The sequence below is a fragment of the Corythoichthys intestinalis genome, chromosome 12 (genome assembly GCF_030265065.1).
Source record: "Corythoichthys intestinalis isolate RoL2023-P3 chromosome 12, ASM3026506v1, whole genome shotgun sequence".
Lineage (NCBI taxonomy): Eukaryota > Metazoa > Chordata > Actinopteri > Syngnathiformes > Syngnathidae > Corythoichthys > Corythoichthys intestinalis.
The window spans coordinates 30,308,307-30,330,907 of record NC_080406.1 but is presented as its reverse complement, the minus strand read 5'-3'; the positions used below and the strand labels follow the sequence as shown (position 1 = coordinate 30,330,907).

Here is a 22,601-nt window from a genome sequence, read left to right as displayed (position 1 = left end):
AGTGCCTCCATTCCTGCAAAGCCTGTATGATAGCGAGCAGCTCCCGGTTGCCGACATCATAATTTGCTTCTGCAGGGCTGAGGCGGCGGGAGTAGTATGCGCAGGGGTGCAGTCTCTGGTCAACCGTAGACCTCTGGGATAGAATGGCCCCCACTCCGGAACTCGATGCATCAACCTCGACCACAAAAGGAAGATCAGAATCAGCGTGGACTAGGACAGGTGAGCTCGTAAATGCACGTTTTAGACCTACAAATGCGGCCTCAGCCGCAGAAGACCATGCAAAGGGCCGTTTGTTCGAAGTCAGTCTAGTAAGCGGCTCGGCCCTCATACTGTAATTTCGAATAAAACGTCTGTAAAAGTTGGCGAACCCAAGAAACCTTTGTAAGTGTTTACGTGACGTGGGAGTCGGCCAATCTGCCACTGCCTGGATCTTAGCTGGATCAGGCCTGAGCTTTCCTTTTTCCACTACAAAACCCAGAAACTGTATTGACCCACAGTGAAACTCGCACTTCTCGGCCTTGACAAATAATTTGTTCTCGAGAAGTCTTTGTAGAACCATGCGGACATGTTGGCAATGTTCCTGCTCATTTCTTGAGAAAATTAAAATGTCATCCAAGTATACAAAACAGAAAACGTTTAACATATCACGCATTACATCATTTATGAGAGACTGGAATACAGCAGGTGCGTTTGTGAGGCCGAAAGGCATGACAAGGTACTCAAAATGCCCGAGCGGGGTTTTAAAGGCGGTTTTCCACTCATCTCCCTCACGAATCCTGACCAAGTGGTAAGCACTGCGCAAATCCAATTTTGTGAATATGGTGGCCGATTTTAATGGGGCGAAAGCCGAATCTAACAACGGCAGTGGATATTTGTTTTTAACTGTAATCTCATTGAGACCCTGGTAGTCGATGCACGGCCTAAGGCCCCCATCTTTTTTGCCGACAAAGAAAAACCCCGCCCCCAAAGGAGAAGATGAAGGGCGTATAAGGCCAGCAGCCAAGGAAGAGGAGATGTATTCCCTCATCGCCTCTTGCTCTGGTTTAGAGACCTGGTACAATCTAGAGCTAGGTAGCGGGGCGTTAGGCAACAATTCAATCGCACAATCGTACGGACGGTGAGGTGGCAGTGTCTTAGCACACTCCGTGCTAAAAACTTGTTTGAGGTCATGGTATTCGGCCGGAACATTCCCCAAATCAACTGGCTCGGTAGGTGCCTGCGCTCGGCTAGGAAGTAAACTTGCAGAGCGCAAGCAGTGCGAATAACAAAATGTACTCCATGTTAATATTTGTGTTTTGGTCCAGTCAATATTAGGGTTGTGCACTTTTAACCAGGAGAGCCCCAACACAACTGGAGCCGATTTACATGGCATAACCAGAAAGCTACGGATTTCAAAATGATTCCCCGAAAGTCTAATTTTGAGTGGCGCCGTAATAAACCTCACGTCCGCCAGGGAGCGCCCATCGAGGTCCAAAACCATTTTGGGTCTAGCTAGCTTTATTAAAGGACATTTGAGAGCTTCTACAACACTCCGGTCTACAAAACAATCATCTGCCCCTGAATCAATCAGAGCAGTAATCCCAATATTAACCCCACCATGCGACATCTCCCCCTGTAATTGCAGTCGCGTAATATCCTGGGGTTTTATTTGTTCTTTTAACTCTCCGTGATGAGACTCACTTGATGGGATGTTGTCGTGCACGAACCTTGTCCCCCCTCGGGGAAGGCGAACCCCAGGGGGAGCAGATCCAGGTCGACGCGAGGGGATCACGTCACAGGTGGCGAGACGGTGCCCCGGCAAACCACAGTACAGACACACACCTGCTCTCATCCGTCCCCGTCGCTCCGCTGCAGAGAGACGCCCACCGCCGATTCGCATGGACTCCTCCCTCATCGAGCCCGGACTCTGCGACGGCGCCCGGACGACCGGTGACTCAACGAAGCCGTCCTCACCGATGGCAGTCGGGCAGCCCCTCGGCGACGACCACGGATATCCCCGGTGCTCCATGGCCCGTTCCCTCTCGCGTTCCTTCAGCCGACCATCCAGAGAGACGGATAAGGAAATCAGCTCCTCCAGACTTGAAGATTCGTCCCGGGAAGCCAGCTCATCTTTGATTTTAGAAGACAGCCCTCGCCGAAAAATTCCACACAGTGCTGCGTCACCAAACCCGCACTCCGCCGCCAAAATGCGGAACTGAACGGAGTAGTCAGCTGCGGACAGACTGCCCTGAAAAAAATCCAGCAGGCGGCTGGCTGCCTCCTTGCCTCTAACCGGATGATCAAAAACTGTCACGAACTCCGCCTCAAAAGTTTCAAATGAATTACGGATCGCGGGCCTTGTGTTGCTTACCGCCATGGCCCATGTAGCTGCTCTACCGGTAAGTAGACTCATAGCGTACGCTACCCGGGATCTGTCACTAGCAAACGTGTATGGCTGTTGATCGAAGACGAGGGAGTACTGGTGTAAAAATTGTCGGCATGCGCCAGGCTCGCCTTCGTAACGACAGGGGTGTGGCAGTACCGGCTCTCGAAATGACGCCGGTGGGGTGGATTGTTCAGACGCCGCGGCCATATTACTAGTAGCACTAGTTTGTTTAGGGGATGCCATGTTTTCAATTCTTGTGGTTAAAGAACCGATCAAACGCACTAATTCGCGCAACGATTGCTCATGTTTACCGATCATGCGGTCGTGACCAGCCAGAGCATTGTAAACACCCTCCAAGTCTGTGGGATCCATGTGGTCGGACTATTCTGTTATGATACGGCAAGCCGTTAAGCATGGGTCCAACACAGAGGTGGAAGTTTGTCGTATTTATTACAAAATGAGAACTAAGGGAGCACGCCAGAAAACGCGAGACAAAATACAAAATAAAAATGGCACGAACCTAGTCGGCGAGTAAACTAAGGAGGAGGCGCAAGGGCCGGAAAAAGGCTAAACTAAATGACAGCAAAGTCCAACAAAAATACTAGCACAACAATATGATAACAAAGAATACAACCGTAAATGGCAAGTAGAACTCGAGATGCACACAGCGGTAAGCAAGCAGGTTGGCATGTAATAGTCCGACACTTGCAGATGGTGACAGGCTTCCTTAAATATCAAGCTTTCCTAATGCAGCACAGGTGTGTCGCATTACCACACCCATCTGGCTCAATCAGGTGCTGAATATAGGAAAAAAGAACAGAACTCAAACAAATATGACAATAATATTACATTTGCCGAATGCAGAAGGGCTGACAGGGTTTTTGTTGTTACAAGAAAATACTACAACGTATGTATATATTGTCGCAGTCGGACATCCGGGCATTAATGACGTCACCAGCCACAACAAAGCGTCGCCATATTGAAATGGGGGCAAAACACGAGTCACAAGCAGTTGCTCTGTCGTGCATTGTAGTACATACGTGTTGAACTTTTGTCTTATTTGCTTTTTTTCCGTCTGAATGACTAAAAGTTGCCGTGTTGCGGGTTGTAACACAAGGAAGAGTTCGTTGCCGCATTTGAAGTTCTTCATTCTTCCTCGTGAGAAGAAAAGGACAAGCAAATGGCTGAAGGCAATCAATCGAAGAACAGTAAAAGAAGACGGTTCCGTGGACCATTCTCGTCAGTGGGAACCTAAATCCAGGCACATTTACGTTTGCAGCCGACATTTTATTACTGGTGAGTAAACTTAATAATCGATTTTTCCCCCCCCCAATTAGCTGCTAGGATTTAATAGACTAGGCAGTTGTTATTATTACCATAACCGACAACTCGCAAAGCATTTTTCTTTTGCCGTGAACTGCTCTGATCGGTCAATCGGTATATTATTGGCCTGGTGGGAATTGGGTATTTTGCCGTGACGTTTTCAAGGCTAAATAACACTTGGAGGCGACCTACCGGTTACGGCAGAAATAATCATGCCGTATATACTACCAGTTTTCTTAGTTCCACACAGTACATATTCCACATATTTGATAAAGGTCAACTTACTGGGTGACTTTATGAGGTAGTTGTAGATGTTTCCGAACTCCACTGCAGGTAATTCCTTTGAATTGTTTATCCAGCTATCAGCTGCGACTTTGTATGGGCAGGCCAATACACGCTAATTTTAAGTTGTATCGTCTCCTCGCGTCTGTCGGCAGTGACTCGTGAAAACAATAAGTCATGTTTAAGACGTTTTTATGAAAAAAAAAGACGCAAAACACAGCTGACATATATATGAATTTCAGACAACGTTTGTCTACGGATGTTTACCTGTGCGTGCCCACCTCTCAAAATGGCGACACGTTGCTATGCGAGATGACGTCATCTTGACATCACGCCGACTGCGAGAATAAACAAAAATAGTATGTCACTCTTTTTTTATTGCAGATATTGATTGCAATTAATCTTTGGGATAACATGATTCCATTCCTTGTTTTATGTAAAACAGGTCAATAAATCACAATTTATAAATTTACTAGAAAAATATTAACAAAGTTGGAGCATAAGTCAAACCTTCCATCATCAATGTAGAATGCACGTAGTCTCACTGTCCATCAACGCACAGTTAGTGTTGTTATGGAGCACATCAAGTTGCCTTCCCTTGCCTAACAGTGTTTTCCATCTGTAAACAAACGAACAAAAACTTGTAACACTTGCATTTATGCATTTAGGGTAAGAAGCCCAAGTATGAACTGTAGTAGATGAGTGTTTGTTTTCCAGTTCTTTATCATTGTATAACTATATTTAGCAAAGCTAATGATGTCTCAGCTGTGACGCAAAACACAGAATTGTAGTCAAATTGAACACAATTGTGCCATCCGAGTACACGTACTGATTAGCAATGGGCTAGCAGCAGATAGCATGTGTTGCAGCCACAGCAGTAGAGTAGTTGTTGTAAGTAATATTTAATCATAATTACAATCATCATCGTAATAACAATATCAAAGGCAACAAGTAGTTTCATGCGCAATATTTTAGCTTTAGTGTTTTTGGAGCACTGGATACATGGAAATGCAGGGATAGGAAGAACATACCTTCCACAACTCAGCGGCAACAGGGGTACATAAACACCCGATCATTGTCGTGGCACGAGCTTGGTTCCACATCTGCCTTCATGAACATGTTGTCCTCCCATGTCGTGATGATGGCAGATGGATGCGATATTTCCAAATGGTCTTTTTTGAGGGATTTTGATGAGTGATGCCACTCCAGCCCCATCGTTGTTTTGGTTAGAGAACGTGGAAAACGGAAGTATCATCGAAGAGCAAGTCTTGTCAAGACATCATAAAGTTTGCCAAAAAGCAAGATCAGCGATTGAATAAAAAAATGGAAGAACCACCGAGATGTGTGTGTTCGGAATCGAGTGGCCACACGAAGCAATGACCCAGTCGGCCAAAAACTGCCAGCTTTTTATCACTTTATTTGGTTGGTGCACTTCATCATTTATTGTGTACATATGTTTGCTGTGAGTCTGTGACTTATTTATGTGTCACACTTCAAGTATATGAAGAATAAAGCACAGGTTTGGTGTCAAAAGAGTTGTTTTGATCTTTTATTTTCAATAACAGACAGTTCACACACGATACATCATCACTGATTGAGAGTGCCTCGGTCGTTAACATCAAGGCTTCCAACACAGTTTGGGAAGTTCCATAGACGCCAGAAATCTGTTATGGCTTCCCTCTGGCTAGTTGTAGGACATGGCAAACAAATCGGGCTGGAGGGCTTTGCAGACCTCGGACAAAACGCTGGACGCAGCTGGTTTTCACTCGAGGCTAGAAGAACTCTATGCGGCATCAAAAGTTGGACAGACCGCCTCGAAACTGTCTTCAGCGTCGCCTGCGCCTCAACATTTGTATGATCAACAGTTATTCAATGTTGATGAGCTGAAGATCCACATCCAAGCGTTCCATCTTGCATTGTTTATTTCTTTCTCCGTTAAACTAGACAAAAGGAAGCCAACAAGCATGCCCCAAAACCATACAAACATAACACAACACCCCTCTAGTGGCTTGGCGGTGAATTACAGAGCAACGCGTCACCTGGCCGGAGAACCATCGAATGTCGAATGACGCCGTAGTCGCTGCGCCGTCACCGCAACGCGGGAGCACAACTCAGGCTTAAGTGAAAATGGATTGGATGGGGATTGCTGTTGTTGACGCTGAAACACTAACTGATGGTCGTTCCCTATTCAGAGGGATTGGACGTCTATCAATCGCAGCCACCGTTAAAGGTATTGTAATTTAATGTATAAATTAAGCAGTTTAAGGAAAACATGTATTGTAAAAACCTTTGAAAGACAACTTAGAAAATAGTTTGTTATTTTTCCGATTTTTTAAGGAATCAAATTTAAAGCAACAGCTAATAACTTTTCAACTGTCATTAAATATTCTTAACTGTTGTGATTAAACATCAACTTACGAGAAGTTGAACGGCACCTCTGTCATGGCCCTCGGGGGTCTGTATCACATTCACTAGCACTAAGCAACTTAGAGGAGGGTGGTAGGAACTCTGCTACACAAAAAACTCCAAATGTGTTGCCTGCATTACGCCAAATGTCACTTTTCTTTCTCCCCGTTCAATACATTGTCATATGAGATTGTTTAGCCACATTTAGATTTATTACCTCATTGCTATTCAGCCTTTGCACAGCCTCTGCAAACACAATTGTACAGTAGTTCAGGGTGACTGGGAGATCAGGACTTTACGACATTTGCGCTGGTCCTCATGGGAAATGCGGTCTGCTGTTAGGCAAAACACTACCGCTTTTGTCCACTGGCGTCGCCAAAATCACTAATAACTGGATGTCATTAAGTGTTGCTTTAAATTTAAAAAAAGTTTTCATTTCCATCCCTTTCTATATGTATAAAAAGCCTTACTTTCAAAGTGACAGTGCACAAACGTGCATTGATTGTGATTCATTTACTAGATTGAAATGACAGTTGAAATTGAGAAGCATTTAGTCCTTAAAAAGTATTTTTGATTAATTTTGATTTGTTATCATCACATCTTACAGTGACGTTCAAACATGATCAAAGATAGGTTTTTGTTGTGATGACTACATCTAATAAATAAGCGATCAGTTTTATAGGAGATATTGAAACCTGTCAACTCAAGTCATCTTTTTAAGGTTTTGATACGAATAAGAGTGACAAGTGCAAATGTTGGAACTGTTACAAGTCAAGTTCTTGTTCAGGCAAGTTACAATAAGCTACTCTTGTACATATCATGGTCTTGTGTTTCTTGGACAAGGCCTCTTCATAAAACTGTATCAAAGGGAATCACTGTTCGTCTCGGGATAAATTTAGGAATTTGTCTGTCTACCTGATCTTGAATGCCTTCGCTAAAGGAATTGTTCTGTTGAATTCAACAAAGGTGGCTCAATTGAAACAGGATATAGAATCAGTTGGCTGATTTTCCAGGCGACTTAGGAATAGAAGTTCAAATAATTTTGTTATATTTGCTTTAGGGGAAACACTTTCTCTCACTGATTAGTTTTTCACAATACTCCATTTGGGGCATATTTAATTATTGTGGATCAGGGAAGTCTTCTGATCCATTTACAGTGCCTTGCAAAAATATTCGGCCCCCTTGAACCTTGCAACCTTTCGCCACATTTCAGGCTTCAAACATAAAGATATAAAATTTTTATTTTTTGTCAAGAATTAACAACAAGTGGGACACAATCGTGAAGTGGAACAACATTTATTGGATAATTTAAACTTTTCTAACAAATAAAAAACTGAAAAGTGGGGCGTGCAATATTATTCGGCCCCCTTGCGTTAATATTTTGTAGCGCCACCTTTTGCTCCAATTACAGCTGCAAGTCACTTAGGGTATGTTTCTATCAGTTTTGCACATCGAGAGACTGACATTCTTGCCCATTCTTCCTTGCAAAACAGCTCGAGCTCAGTGAGGTTGGATGGAGAGTGTTTGTGAACAGCAGTCTTCAGCTCTTTCCACAGATTCTCGATTGGATTCAGGTCTGGACTTTGACTTGGCCATTCTAACACCTGGATACGTATATTTTTGAACCATTCCATTGTAGATTTGGCTTTATGTTTTGGATCATTGTCCTGTTGGAAGATAAATCTCCGTCCCAGTCTCAGGTCTTGTGCAGATACCAACAGGTTTTCTTCCAGAATGTTCCTGTATTTGGCTGCATCCATCTTCCCGTCAATTTTAACCATCTTCCCTGTCCCCGTTGAAGAAAAGCAGGCCCAAACCATGATGCCGCCACCACCATGTTTGACAGTGGGGATGGTGTGTTCAGGGTGATGAGCTGTGTTGCTTTTACGCCAAACATATCGTTTTGCATTGTGGCCAAAAAGTTAAATTTTGGTTTCATCTGACCAGAGCACCTTCTTCCACATGTTTGGTGTGTCTCCCAGGTGGCTTGTGGCAAACTTTAAACGAGACTTTTTATGGATATCTTTGAGAAATGGCTTTCTTCTTGCCACTCTTCCATAAAGGCCAGATTTGTGCAGTGTACGACTGATTGTTGTCCTATGGACAGACTCTCCCATCTCAGCTGTAGATCTCTGCAGTTCATCCAGAGTGATCATGGGCCTCTTGGCTGCATCTCTGATCAGTTATCTCCTTGTTTGAGAAGAAAGTTTGGAAGGACGGCCGGGTCTTGGTAGATTTGCAGTGGTCTGATGCTCCTTCCATTTCAATATGATGGCTTGCACAGTGCTCCTTGAGATGTTTAAAGCTTGGGAAATCTTTTTGTATCCAAATTCGGCTTTAAACTTCTCCACAACAGTATCTCGGACCTGCCTGGTGTGTTCCTTGGTTTTCATAATGCTCTCTGCACTTTAAACAGAACCCTGAGACTATCACAGAGCAGGTGCATTTATACGGAGACTTGATTACACACAGGTGGATTCTATTTATCATCATCGGTCATTTAGGACAACATTGGATCATTCAGAGATCCTCACTGAACTTCTGGAGTGAGTTTGCTGCACTGAAAGTAAAGGGGCCGAATAATATTGCACGCCCCACTTTTCAGTTTTTTATTTGTTAAAAAAGTTTAAATTATCCAATAAATCTTGTTCCACTTCACGATTGTGTCCCACTTGTTGTTGATTCTTGACAAAAAAATTAAATTTCATATCTTTGTTTGAAGCCTGAAATGTGGCGAAAGGTTGCAAGATTCAAGGGGGCCGAATACTTTTGCAAGGCACTGTACCACAAAGATTTTGAATATTAATATTTATCAACTACAATGTGTTATTTTTTTGGAACATTTTTCTATTTTCAGAGCTAAAGAAAGTTCGTAGAACCTAGTTCTTGAGGATTATCTTAACAAGTGAATCATCTCAACCTGTACATTACAGTTAATGAGACTGTAACCATAATTTCTTAATTTTAATGTGGAATATGCATCCACAAAATTGCTCTGCAAAAGTTAATTTTACTTTTTTGCTGTTTATAATTTCACTACTGATTTGCCGGTAACCATACTCAGAAGTACAGTCATAGACATCAAAATTACTTGACTGGACACATTTGGCATTCATTGCGCCCAGCCTGCCCGTAGGGGGCTGTGTGACTCAGCTTAATTTATTGGAAGTCGGTGTGAGTGAAAGGCGGTTAACATTTGAAACATACGAAAGCTGGACCACATACTAACAAGAAGGATTGTCTCAGGAGTGATTGTTCGAGGATTCAAGGTAATTATTATATTTTTGTACCATACATGCATTTTAAAATGTGGAAAAAAAACAATGGGAGAAATTAGCAGCCACAGAGATGGCATTATACCTCGCAATATTTACGTTTAATAACTGCCAACTGATCGATTTTTGCTTTGAACCAAGACTCGAGACTGTTTTACGTCCATATCTATAAAGAATTCAAGGATTTAAGCATTTATTCACAATAATTTCAACGTATAAAGCTCTTTGCTGTGGACTTGTGGTAGGCGTCGCCACAGTGAACTTAAAGACGAGCCTCACATTCGCCATATTTACGTAAAATAAACCCTACCTGCATGGTATCTTTTGCTTTTCACCAAGAATAAGAGACTGTTTTACGTCCATATCAATGAAGAATTCAGGGATTTAAGCATTTATTCACAAAAATTTTAACATAAAAACCTCATTGTTTTGTTACGGCGGCCATGTTGGATTTTGTATCTCTAGATTTTATTTTCGACATTTCTGCGTCCATTTTAAAAACCAATCAGCTTTTACGTGTTTTATTTAATGTAATAATTCAATCTAATAACTTTCAGTGAAACACCATGGTCCTACACCAACACCTACACCAACGGCAACATGCAGATCTTCATCTACTTTGACCTCGTGCACCTTTGGAAAATCATCTACAGAACCTTCCACAACAACGGTTGTATGGGGCTGCCAAGGTGTCCTGGGGCTGAAGTGAGTGGCCAGCATTATTCACTTTATAAAAAAGATGAATCAAAACACCTATCTTTCTAAATCAAACATGTTCTTTAGCAGCCTGAGAGGATGAGGACGGGCCAATTCTCGAGCCGGAAGGTGCTGGCCAGGTGAGAGAACTACAAGTCATTCAAGTCCGGCTACAAGTTAACCCGGAAGGTGCTGGTGCGCTCTTCGATCGAGAAGCAGAGTGTTGGGCTCATCATGGTGGTCGTCAACCCCAACACAGTCGCACGGGCAAGGAGGAACAAGGACAGAGGACAAGGGAGACCTGGAGACGGACCGGGCGGTCCTCAAGCACCATCTCTCCCCATGGCGTCTTTCGGAATGTTGCTGTGGGACTCCCTGATGTGCAGGAAGCACAAGAGCACCTGCTGGAGTTCCTGGCGGTCCGTCTTCAACTGTTTTGGTGCAAACCTCTCCAAGGATGTGACTTTAGAAGTGAGGAAGAACAAGGCCTTGGAGTGGCCGGCTGGCAGGACAAGGAGCAGAGTTGAGGAGGGCAGACAGGAGATGGCGAGGAACAGGGACTTGTACAAGTCGAGGAAGCTGACCAGAAAAGTTGTTAAAAGACAAGGCTCACATCCTGGTATAACCACATCGATTATTTGCACTGCCTGAATAATAGGACTATTCCACACGTATTTTATATGTATGTTTATTTTGATTTCATACTTGCACTTCACTTTTGAGATTTTAACTTATCCTGCACTGTAAAGGGATGCTCCACAATTTCATTGTATAACTGTATAATGATAATTGAGGGCTATAGAATTCATTAATAATCTATTTACATATTATTTATAATTGATTCATCATGTGTTCTTCAAGTATTAAGTTTATGATGTTAAAATGAGTGATTTATTAACTGTTGAAAACTTGCAGTAAAAAAAAAAAAAGTTGCTATTTTGGTCAAAAACTTATATTATATGTTAAATATTGCTATTGATCCTGAAATATAGGTGATTATCTCTGCATTTGGTGGTTTTTGTGCATCTAGTGTAAAATCTAAGAATTTAATAGCCATTTGAATTTTTGTTATACTATTTCATAAATAATTAATCTGGATTTTATAAGGGAACGACTTTGAATTTTTGGATGCCGCTGCTCATGGAGACTCATATATGACTAAGGTAGGTGCCTGTTTTGGTTTTAGGTCAGTAGCAGCTTTGGTTTTGAAAATATTTGAAGTTTAAAAAAAAAAAGGCCCCCTACGGATCGGCCCCGTTTCCCGTGTCCTGTCAAGTATTATAAAGTCTATGGTACAGTGAAACCTCATTTAATGGGGACCAGAACCCGCCACGATAAGTGCAAAACCGTGAAGTAGCCCTAGAGTGCCAAGTTGCCACTGTGAATCTGTAACAGTGATCAAGCCAGGTGGGGAAAAAACAAAAGATGTCGTACTTAAATCATTTTCTGCCATTGATGCCACCTATTATCATATACAGTATATTCATCTATAAAGGAGAAATAAAGTGAGCCAATCAAATTTCTTAACAGCAGTTTTGACATTTATTAACTCGGCTTTCCGAGAGGCACTATATACATAAATACATACAGTATGTTCCCATATCAGGAGGGTAACAACCAACGATAAACCTGTGTCAAATAAACAATTTAGCTTTCAACATTTCATATTTCTATGTACACACTGAAAGTAGGAAAATAAAAATATTCATATCTTAAATACTTCATGGACAATACTTTACATAGCATACACAGAAAGGAAGTTTGCAGACTTTTTTTTTTCTCCATATAAGGATTTGTACTATTTTCACAGTAGGAAAAATAGTGGCGTACAAAGGATTAATAATGGCTTGATCCAATTGTAACGGGTGTGTAATGTGAAAGACCATAGACTTTCTTTAAAATCTACATGTATGGCTCCATTTTGTAGTGAAAGTCCTCACTAAAGTATAATCCCACAATGCATGTATCTTGATTTGGATCATTTGTACTGATTACAGGCAGCAGCTAACTTGTGACAAAAAAGTTGCATCTATTTTATTATTTCCTGTCATTCAATACTAATTTAAACAAGGACAATCTTTATTGTTTTACAAATATAAGTTATCCACAAAAATAAAATAACTTAGAAAGTACACATATAAAAACACTACATACTGTACATTTAAGACAAAATACATATTACTATGATCTCCCAGAGTTCTCTTGGATACAGTTGTGCTTGTGCAAACTGACTTAGAACACGAGAAAGATTCCTGATTTTTTTTTTTACCACCACTGCTTTCACACAGGCACAAATCATTAACTTGAAAACATTTTTGGATCAGAAGCCAGTCAACACGTGCATATTTTAATCATTTTTAACCATTCCTATCCACACAGTTGCATAGAATCTGACCTCCGAATATCCACAGGTGTAGGTAAGGTACGCTTACAGGTGGTGAGTGTTGCTACTGGAAGACAAAGGCAAAAATAGTTGCCTTGGATATTTTTAGCGTGGGATATTGAAGCGTGTTCATGTGGTGATGATACTTAACACAGCATTACTCCACTTTATTTACAATGCTGCTTTGGTAATGTTAGTAGTGATGATTTGGTGATACACGTCATACGGCAAAGCGTGACTAGTGCAAGATTGTGTTATCTGCAGCTAATTAGTCTGATTTTTTATTTCAGGATCCTCAATTAAAAGAGAAGGAAATGGTTCCAGTTGCTTGGGTCAGATAGGAGCAATCCCAGGAAGCAGCAGCATTAATCAGATTTTGAGATCAGTCTCGCAACAATTTTAAAGACCCTGGAAAGTGAATTCAGAAAATGGGTTTGAAATGTTTCACATGTTAGAAGATAGGTGTAGAAAATATGTGCAAAAACGAAGAAAGTATCGCTTCAATGTTTTTGCTGTTTCATCATTTCTGATGTTTAATTGTGGCTAAAACATACTTTTGAGTCAGGGATGAGTCGCTCCCTTTGCTACTTTTGAGAACTTTAGCACGCCTTGTTGTTTGCTGTGAGTGTGCGCACATCATGGCGATATAGCCAGGAGGGGAAAAGAAGTGAAAAAAACATAATTCTTACTGGTGCCATTGACGGCAATAAATGTCCAAGGCGTTTTGACTATATGGAAGCTGGCAGTGAATGATCATGTTTCAGTGCTATTGACAAGGAGTCTCCAAACCGGTGTTCTGCCAAAATCTTCTACATCGGCGAAACGTGCTACATTAGTCGAATTTGACACCCAAAGTACTGCCGTGCGCTCTAAACTTGTTTTGTTTAGATGCATACAGGAATAACGTACTAAAAAAATGCCTGCAGAAAATACTTAAATGTAGTTATATTAAAATAAGGACGGTTTAAATACGCTATGTGACTAATGTGGTCAACTGCTTCAAAGCTAACACAAAAAAACACAATGGTTAAAAGTATGAGAGGGTATTACATGCAAAAAGTATCTTTGAGGCAGTGAAAAGGTTCTAAATAACTAAATAAAAACAAAAATAGTGAGTACTCGCCGCTTCTAAGTGATGTGCGCATGCGTGTGGATGCATGCGCAAGCGCGCTGAGCATTGTGTAGGACGTTTCGCCGCGTAGTAAGGAATGGCCAAACACCGGTCCTCATGACCTGCTATGGTCCCTGGTTTTTGTTCCAACCGATCCAGCACAGTAAGTGGAATCAATGAGGTTTGTGCTCAAACAAGCCAAACCTGACTGCAATCAACTGATTGTACTTGTATAATACGAGATTGGTGAAAAAGTGTCATCTTGTTTGGTTGGAATGAAATCCTGCACCCACAGCGGGCCTTTGTGGACTAGGTTGGAGACCCCTGCCATTGACGTCAATAGACGTGGTAGCAAGTGAACAACGTGTATGCCGTGTTCCAAATTATTATGCAAGTGACATTTGTATCTTTGGAAGGTTAATCTGACATCCTTCAAAGAAATTTAAGCAAAAACTGTCCTAATACTCACAAGTTCAATGGATTCAAGAATTGTGAAGCCGCTATCAAATAAGGGGGCCTTTGTAAAAATGCAACTCCCCTATAATTATGTGTTAGATTCAAGTATTTTTTTTGACTTTGGTAAAAATGACCTCCAAATGCTGCAAATTCAACACAGGACATTTTTCATTCCTTTGGAATCAATGAAATGTTTAAAATTGTGTTGTGTTTTTTTGTTTTTGTATATATACAGTGAAGAGCTGAAGTATTTCCACCCCTTGTGATTTTGCAAGTTCACCCACTTAGAAAATAGGTAGAGTTCTGACATTTCAATCATAGATGCAATTCAACTCATTGAGACATATTCTAAAAAGAAAATCCAGTAATCACATTGTATGATTAAAAAAAAAAAAAAAAAAAAAAAAAAAAAAACTTTATTTGTAATTTACTGGGGTTCATAAGTATTTGTACCCCTGAGAATCAGCAATAATTATGACACTCAGAGTTGTCAGTCTACCTGAAAAAAAAGTCCACCTTTACCCCATAAGTAACCACCCACCCACCACCCGTTTGAGATCATTATTGTCGTGTCACCTGTGCACCCCAGTTGGCCATAATTCGACTGCTAACAAAGACAAGACCAGAGAGCTTTCGAAAGACGCCAGAGAAAAAAATGTTGAGCTCCACAAAGCTGGAAAAGGTTATGGGACAATTGGAAAGCAGCCTGGTGAGAATATATCAACAGTTGCAGCAATTGATAGAAAATGGAAAAGGCTAAACATGACTGATAATCTACCTCGGACTGGGGCGGTATGTAAAATCTCTCCTCGTGGGGCACTACACATGATGAGAAAAGTGAGGGCTCAGCCTAGAACTACATGGCAGGAGCTGGTCAATGACCTGAGGAGCGCTGGATGCACAGTTTCAAAGGCTACTGCCGTAGAACACTATGGTGCAATTGTTTAAAATCATGCATTGCTAAGAAGGCTCCCCTGTTGAAGCCAGTAGATGTGAAGGTCTGTCTGAAGTTTGCCAGGGACCATCTGAATGATGCAGAGGGGTCATGGGAGAAAGTCATGTTGTCAGAAGAGACCAAAGTAGAATTTTTTGGTGCAAACTTTAATCGTTGTGTGTGGAGGAAATAGGATGAGAACAATCCCAAAAACACCATCCCCACTGTGAAGTAAGGAGGGTGGAAAGCTCATGCTTTGGGGCCGCTTTTCGGCAAAGGGGAAAGGACGACTGTGCTATAAAAAGCAGAGGATGAATGGTGAAAAGTATTGTCATATTTTGAGCCGCAACCTCCTCCCTTAGTCAGAGACTTGAAGATTTAGATTTAGATTATGTCTCTATTAGTGGAAATGCATCTATGATTTAAATTTCAGACCTCTACCCTATTTTCTAAGTGGGTGAACTTGCAAAATCACAAGGGGTGCAAATACTTCTGCTCCTCACTGTATATATATGTATATGTATATATATATATATATATATATATATGTATATATATATATATATATATATATATATATATTATTTTGGAGATTTTTAAAAATTATATTCCATTTATATTTTAATGGTTAATGCGATGAAAATGATGCTGACGGTCTTTTCCATAGGCTATTTCGTAAAAACATAGGAAAATGTCATTTGCATAATAATTTAGAACACAACATACGTATAAGAACTCTTCACTGGTGTTACTAGGTATATGTTAGAGCAGTTGTCCCCAATCACCGGTCCATGAACTGGTACCAGTCTGTGAGCCACTTGCCACCGGTCCGCAAGAGAAATAATATTTCAGTTTCATACAATGTGTGCACCATCAACACTCAAGTACAGAGATCAGGATCCAACAGCATGATGCACCTCAGGGTTGCCAGATAAAAATAGTCTCCAGCCCAATCACACTGTAAATATAACCCGCTTCTTTTGGTAGGAATCTGCCCAATCTGTCAACACTGCTTCAGCTACGCACTCACTGCACATGAGCTCTTCATACAACAAGTATGGCGACACACTGTGAGGACATTTCAGAAACTCTTCTTTTCACAGCAGTGCCAACGGCGCTTGGTGTGTGATAAACAGACTCTCGGGAACCAACGAAACACTGTGCGGAACACCACTGGTGCATAATTAGTGCCCAACTTGCAGCACGGGAACCCATTCATTTTGTATGCGCTGGAAACGTCGCTCTCGCATCACGTTCTCGCCAAAACTAGTATGGCCGTTTTAATTTCGCCTTCTTCTTTCAAATAATAAAAGTCACGGCTTTCTCGTGCGACAATGAAAACTAAATGTATTTGTACATGGGATTTTGTTTCCTGGCAGCGGCAAGGCCTGTCTTTTGCTGTCGTGTGCCCGTCTTTGGCACCCCGCCGGTTCGCGAGAAAAATTGGAATGCCTTTACCGGTGTTCTGACAAATTTTGCAACCCATCAAAACTTTGCGGTTCTGCGCTTGTGCGTAATGTTAAAAATATGGCCGTGAATTCAGCGATTCCAAAGTAAACACTACAAACCGTCTTTAAAGAAAGGAATATTTTACTTAGGTTTGATCATGGAAGGACATGTAGAAAAGTTCTCCTCAGACACATCCTACCATGTTAGTGGCACACAACAACTGGACCCCGCTCTCTCACTATTAACGACTTCGCCGTGTCGTTAAGCATTAATTTATGCCATTTTCGTGTTGCACATGTATGTTTATGATGTAATTAGTTTATTTAGCACCTTTGGATAACATTGAGGGTCCAAATGAATGTAAAAGGGGCTTTTTCACCGCCACAAAGTTTTGGGAGCAAAATTTTATAAGGGAGCAAATGTTAACAGAACACCGGTCCTCGGTGAGAAAAAGGTTGGGGACCGCTGCTTTAGAGTGCCTCAGTTTGCTGTGAGTGTGTGCACATCACTGTGAAAAAGCAGGAAAATTAAAATAAATAAATAAATAAACGTCTCATGTGCACCGTGGTGCTTTAGAGTGCCTCTTTGTTGGCTGTAAGTGTGTGCAATTATTGGGAAATGAGAAAGCCACAAAGGGAAATGAAGGGCCCCAAAAAATATTTCTTAACAGCCAGCTTGTGGTGGAGGGGGTCTCTTAATTAAGAGTGCATCGTACCTAGCCGCAAGTGTGCGCACATCTCGCTGAGAAAGCATGGAGCATTTTTTAAAACGTCCGCCGTAACTGCCACTAGGTGATGTTTTTAACAATTCACTTTTGGTAGTTTTATTTTTCACTTTACAGGGACTTTAAAATCCAGCCTATATGACTGGTTAATATTTTATTATTATTCAAAATCCTCTTTCCACCCCTACTATAGAGGTATTACATTCTGCTTTGGTCTAATTTGCTTGACTGTAAGCTTTTATAGCTGAGTTGTACATCACAGATACAACATTGTGTTACTTATTGCTCAAATGACCAAGTCTAAACCATAACTTGATAACTAAAAACATTGATGGCTGAAGTTTCCTTAAGCAGGGCCTAGCATCTTTGCGTTAAGAAATTTCTGTTTGCATTATCCAAATAGCAGAAATATTATGTAACATTGTGTCCATGGTGTACATAAATAGTGTCTGTGATGCAACACGTTTTATAGAACAATCTTATTATTTTATCTCTAGTGCGGTGCATTAATTTTTTTTTTGGTTTGTCTTTTCTGCATTTCGGATACCTGAAATGCAGAGCATCAACGCTGGCGCAGTTGTAACAGCTTTGGGCATGTACCACCCCTGACATGCAAATCAAACTCTGTGCCGACCGAAACTCTTCGCACGCTTCACACATTTGCGCTTCTCAGTCCTGCAAAGCAAAACAGAAGACGGAGTGGGGTGCGTAAAAGACAATCATAGGCCCCTTTTTGGTTACTAATCAGGGTTTTCTTGAAAGTGTGTTTTTCGTCATAGGGTGCAATTCTCCCTCCCCGCCCCCCGTACTTCTTCATTTGCACACGCTGACCCACTCCGTTATCCTGCACTCTTCGCACACCACGTAGCAGCACCAGTGAAACTTGCAGTTGCAGCGTTCGCTACGTGTCTGCTGCAAGATGTTGTGCCCTCGCCCGCAGCACAGACTCTCGCAGTTGTCCATGCCCGGACTAGTCTTGTTGCAGATGCGACCCTGCGTCCCCGCCGAGTCCGAGCCCAGGTCCCGCTCGCAGAAATCGGGCGACTTTTCAAAGTAGACCAGGTCGTTGATGCTCGGCCTCCGGCGGTGTGCGTGGTGGTGGTGATGATGGTGGTGGTGATGGTGGTGGTTCCCGTGATGGTTGTGGTGATTGTTGTTGTTGTGGTGGGAGTGATCCAGCTGCCCGGTGTTGCGGTTGTGGGCCTTGATGAGAGTGGCGATGTGGAAGCGCTCTTTGAGGATGGAACCCACCACCCGGAATTCGGGGGTGACCTGCCAGCAGGTTTTCAGCTGGCAGCTCCCTGATGTCCCGTGACACTTGCATTTCCTCTTCATGTGGTCCAGCACCACCTGAAAAATGACAGTGCGAGAAAAACAGATTAATGGCCTTCATAGTTAGAACAAAAAGGTGTCTGTCACTTGATCCTTAATCCTTTTCAATCCATTTAACTCATTGGCTGCAACTGACAGCGCTAGACGCAGGGCAGCCCTGGGTGACTAGTTGCCCTAGGCGAAAGTGTTCTTCAGAGACGCCCTGAAAATCACAATGTTTTTGTTTGAATATTGTATAATTTGTAAAAATTGTGTTTTCAAAACTTAAAAGGTGTACGTCCGTCACTGTTAATGGGTCACCTTAAAAGAGAGATTTAATGCATTAAAGTCCCATTTCAAATGCACTTTACCTTATATCCTCACTATATGATGTTTATTTTTAATACTAGTTAGAGCCTGTATGGAGAATTCACACTCACACAAGTGCTGTAAGTGTATGCTTTTAAGATACAGGATATTGAAATGTACTTGATTTGTTAGAAAATATTCTTGACCATAACATTTTTTTCCACATTTTTTTTTTTTTTTTTCCCCAAAGCAATTTTGCACTCCCCTCCACAAAGTTGCCCCCTAGGCAACCGCCTAGCTTGACTGTGCTGAGGGCCGGCACTGGTTACACATCCAATACATTTTTGACTGTGTGGGTTGGCAGCGATCGTTAGCCCTGACCCACTGTAATGACTCATAGTTTCCTGTAGATGACGTCGTTACATCCTTTTGGATTTGAGGTCAGCACAGCTTTTGAGTTGAGATGAATATTAGGACGTAAAGCTTGGTTTGTCATGTTGTTATCAAGGCGAAAAATGCCACCACTAAAACTGAGACGTACCTGACAATCAAACACAGTATGTATGCGTATATGTATATGCATTAGAGTGTTCTGATAATGACTTTTTAACTAACAACCGATATCCCGATATTGTTTTACTCCAAAAATCTTTGATACCGATACTGATATGTATCTGTATGCTGTTGTGAATTTAACATATTAATTGGATTGTGATGCCCTACTGGATGCTTTAAAAATGGTTATGCTCACGTAACAAATCCCAAGCATCTTAGTTTGGAGACATCTAAAGGTCAATAAGCATAAATGCTGTGCTAAGCTGTTACCATCCCTTGTACAAAGGCAGAAGGCTTCTACATTCACTTTGAAAGCAACATGCGAATTGACCCAAAACCGATAATTAAAACCCGATGTCGATATTATCCATTATTCATTTTTAAAATGCTTTTATCGGCCGATATTATCGGGTACCCGATAATATTGGACAATAGTATGTATGTATGTATGTATGCACACTGTATCACAAAGGTGAGTACACCCCTCGCATTTCTGCAGATATTTAAGTATATCTTTTCTGCAGATATTTAAGTATATCATGGGACAACACTGACAAAATGACACTTTGACACAATGATAAGAAGCCTGTGTGCAGCTCATATGATAGAGTTAATTTATTTCCCCCCCAAAATAACTCAAAATATAGCCATTAATATCCAAACCCCTTGTAACAAAAGTGAGTACACCACATGGGAACTAAGTACATCCCTAAATGTCCAAATTGAGTACTGCTTGTCATTTTTCCCTCCAATATGCTATGTGACTTGTTACAGGAGTGCTGTCAGCATTGCTGCAGAGATTGAAGAGGTGGGGGGTCAGCCTGTTAGTGCTCAGACCATATGCCGCACTCTTCATCAAATTGGTGTGCATGGCTGTCACCCCAGGAGGAAGCCTCTTCTGAAGACGGTTCACAAGACAGCACTCCTGTAACGAGTCACATGACATTTTGGAGGGAAAATCACAAGCAGTACTCAATTTGGACATTTAGGGATGTACATATTTACTAAGGGGTGTACTCTAGATATTAATGGCTATATTTTGAGTTATTTTGAGGGGAAAATAAATTAACTCTATTATATAAGCTGCTCACAGACTACTTTTCATTGTGTCAAAGTGTCATTTTGTCTGTGTTGCCCCATGAAAAGATATACTTAAATATCTGCAGAAATGCGAGGGGTGTACTCACTTTTGTGATACACTATGTTTGTAATGGATTCATAATGTACCAAGTTGTCTATCACCAGAATCCCAGACTCTATACGATCATCCTAGCCAGCTGCCCAGTGTGGTCTAAATATAATATTGGTCAGAACACAATATGCTCAGATGGCTCTAAACCAGCTGACAATATCGGGAAATCGACTTTGAAAATCCCTCTTGGTGAATAAAGTTAAAAACATGAATTTTTGACACTCAGTATATACTAAGCTGTGCTGCCAATGATTACATTACGCACACACTGAGAATGGCCTTGGAATGTATTTTTGCTGCTATCACTCATCAAAGTGGTCAGAAAAGTGTGACTTCAGAGAAAATGAATTGCGAGGAAATTTTGTAACGGCAAATAAACAAAAGGCATGGAAAAATGTCCTCTTTTTTTTTTGTTTTGTTTTTTTTGTTTTTTTTTTGTAATTTACCAGACGTGTGTCAAGATCACTGAGAGCAACCAGAATAAACATCTTTCATCAACAGTGTTAAAAAGACATTGTGATCGGCGCTTATGTACGTCTGGAAGAGTTTTTGTAAACACCAGTATAATGGCTTTTGCAGTAGTTGTGCCGAGTTCCAGTTTTTGGTGGAGATTCAACCCCAGAATTACAAACACGCCGGACTTAAAGTCTGTAATCATAAAAACTCGCCAGCCCACTTAAAAAGTCAGACTGACCTACTGTCGGAGTTGTAATTGCATCCACATTGCTACTGTTTGATGGTGCTTGCGCTGTGGGATGATGCTTGTAATACAACAGCGGGAAAACAAAAGCATATTTGATGTTGCTGGGTTAAAGTAAACAGGACTAAGATTAGAAAAGAACAAAACTTGACTTTAGTTTTGAACTATTAATCACGAACCTAGTATGCGGCAACCACTGCATACACACACTGCACGTGAAGATATCCTTTTTCGGATTGTTTGTCTTTTTTTTTTTTTTCTCCTGTGAGATTTGGAGTGATCCATGGGCATGAAGTTTAAAGGAAATGTGTCAGACACTGAAGACGTAGCACGAAATTAGGACGCTGTCTGCGCTTGCAACAGAAATGCTCTGTCAGAATGTCAGGTGAAGTGCTGACACTTCACAAAGGCTTTGTGAGAACATTTTGTTCAGGAAAACACTGCGAATTAACTTGTGTATTAACTGATTGACTTTACAGTTCAAATGGATTGGACATCTATTGCTATCGGCGGCAGTCAATGAATTAATAAAAATCCGACTCTATTAAAAAAACTATATACAAACCTCTTTTCTATTGTATACACGCTCTCGTCTGTAACTCCCCTTATTTTATTGCCACAGCTCATTTTCCCTTATACTCATTTCTAAAATGCTCCACAGAATTGCTGTTATACGTGCTTATTCAGACACAGAAATAACTTCTTTAAAACAGCATGGTAACCTACTATTCGGCTCAACATTTTTTACCTTAGGACAGACTATGGTTCACCACAGAGCCAAAACAAGTCTTTTGGGGCAGAACTTGAGATCACACTCAAATCTTTTAAAAACTGACAACCACAACTACCAGAAAAAACTGACAACCACAACTACCAGATATGTACCGAATTCAAGTAATTTCCTTGTATTTATCCATGTGGATTAGACACACCATCCATCCATCCATCCATCCATCCATCCATCCATCCATCCATCCATCCATCCATCCATCCATCCATCCATCCATCCATCCATCCATCCATCCATCCATCCATCCATCCATCCATCCATCCATCCATCCATCCATCCATCCATCCATCCATCCATCCATCCATCCATCCATCCATCCATCCAGCGGGATCCCAAGGTG

The 22,601-nt window shown here is 41.4% G+C and overlaps 1 protein-coding gene across 1 annotated transcript in view; it reads right to left on the bottom strand.

Annotated features, from left to right (window-relative positions):
* Positions 1–17,384: 17,384 nt before the first annotated feature.
* The window catches only part of wnt10a (wingless-type MMTV integration site family, member 10a), a 43,879-nt gene continuing 38,662 nt past the window's right edge, over positions 17,385–22,601 (bottom strand). Inside the window, 3 exon segments of the mRNA XM_057853114.1 lie at positions 17,385–18,496; positions 18,498–18,547; positions 18,580–18,754. Of these exon segments, the coding sequence (XP_057709097.1) occupies positions 18,218–18,496; positions 18,498–18,547; positions 18,580–18,754 (504 nt within the window). The 3' untranslated portion in view covers positions 17,385–18,217.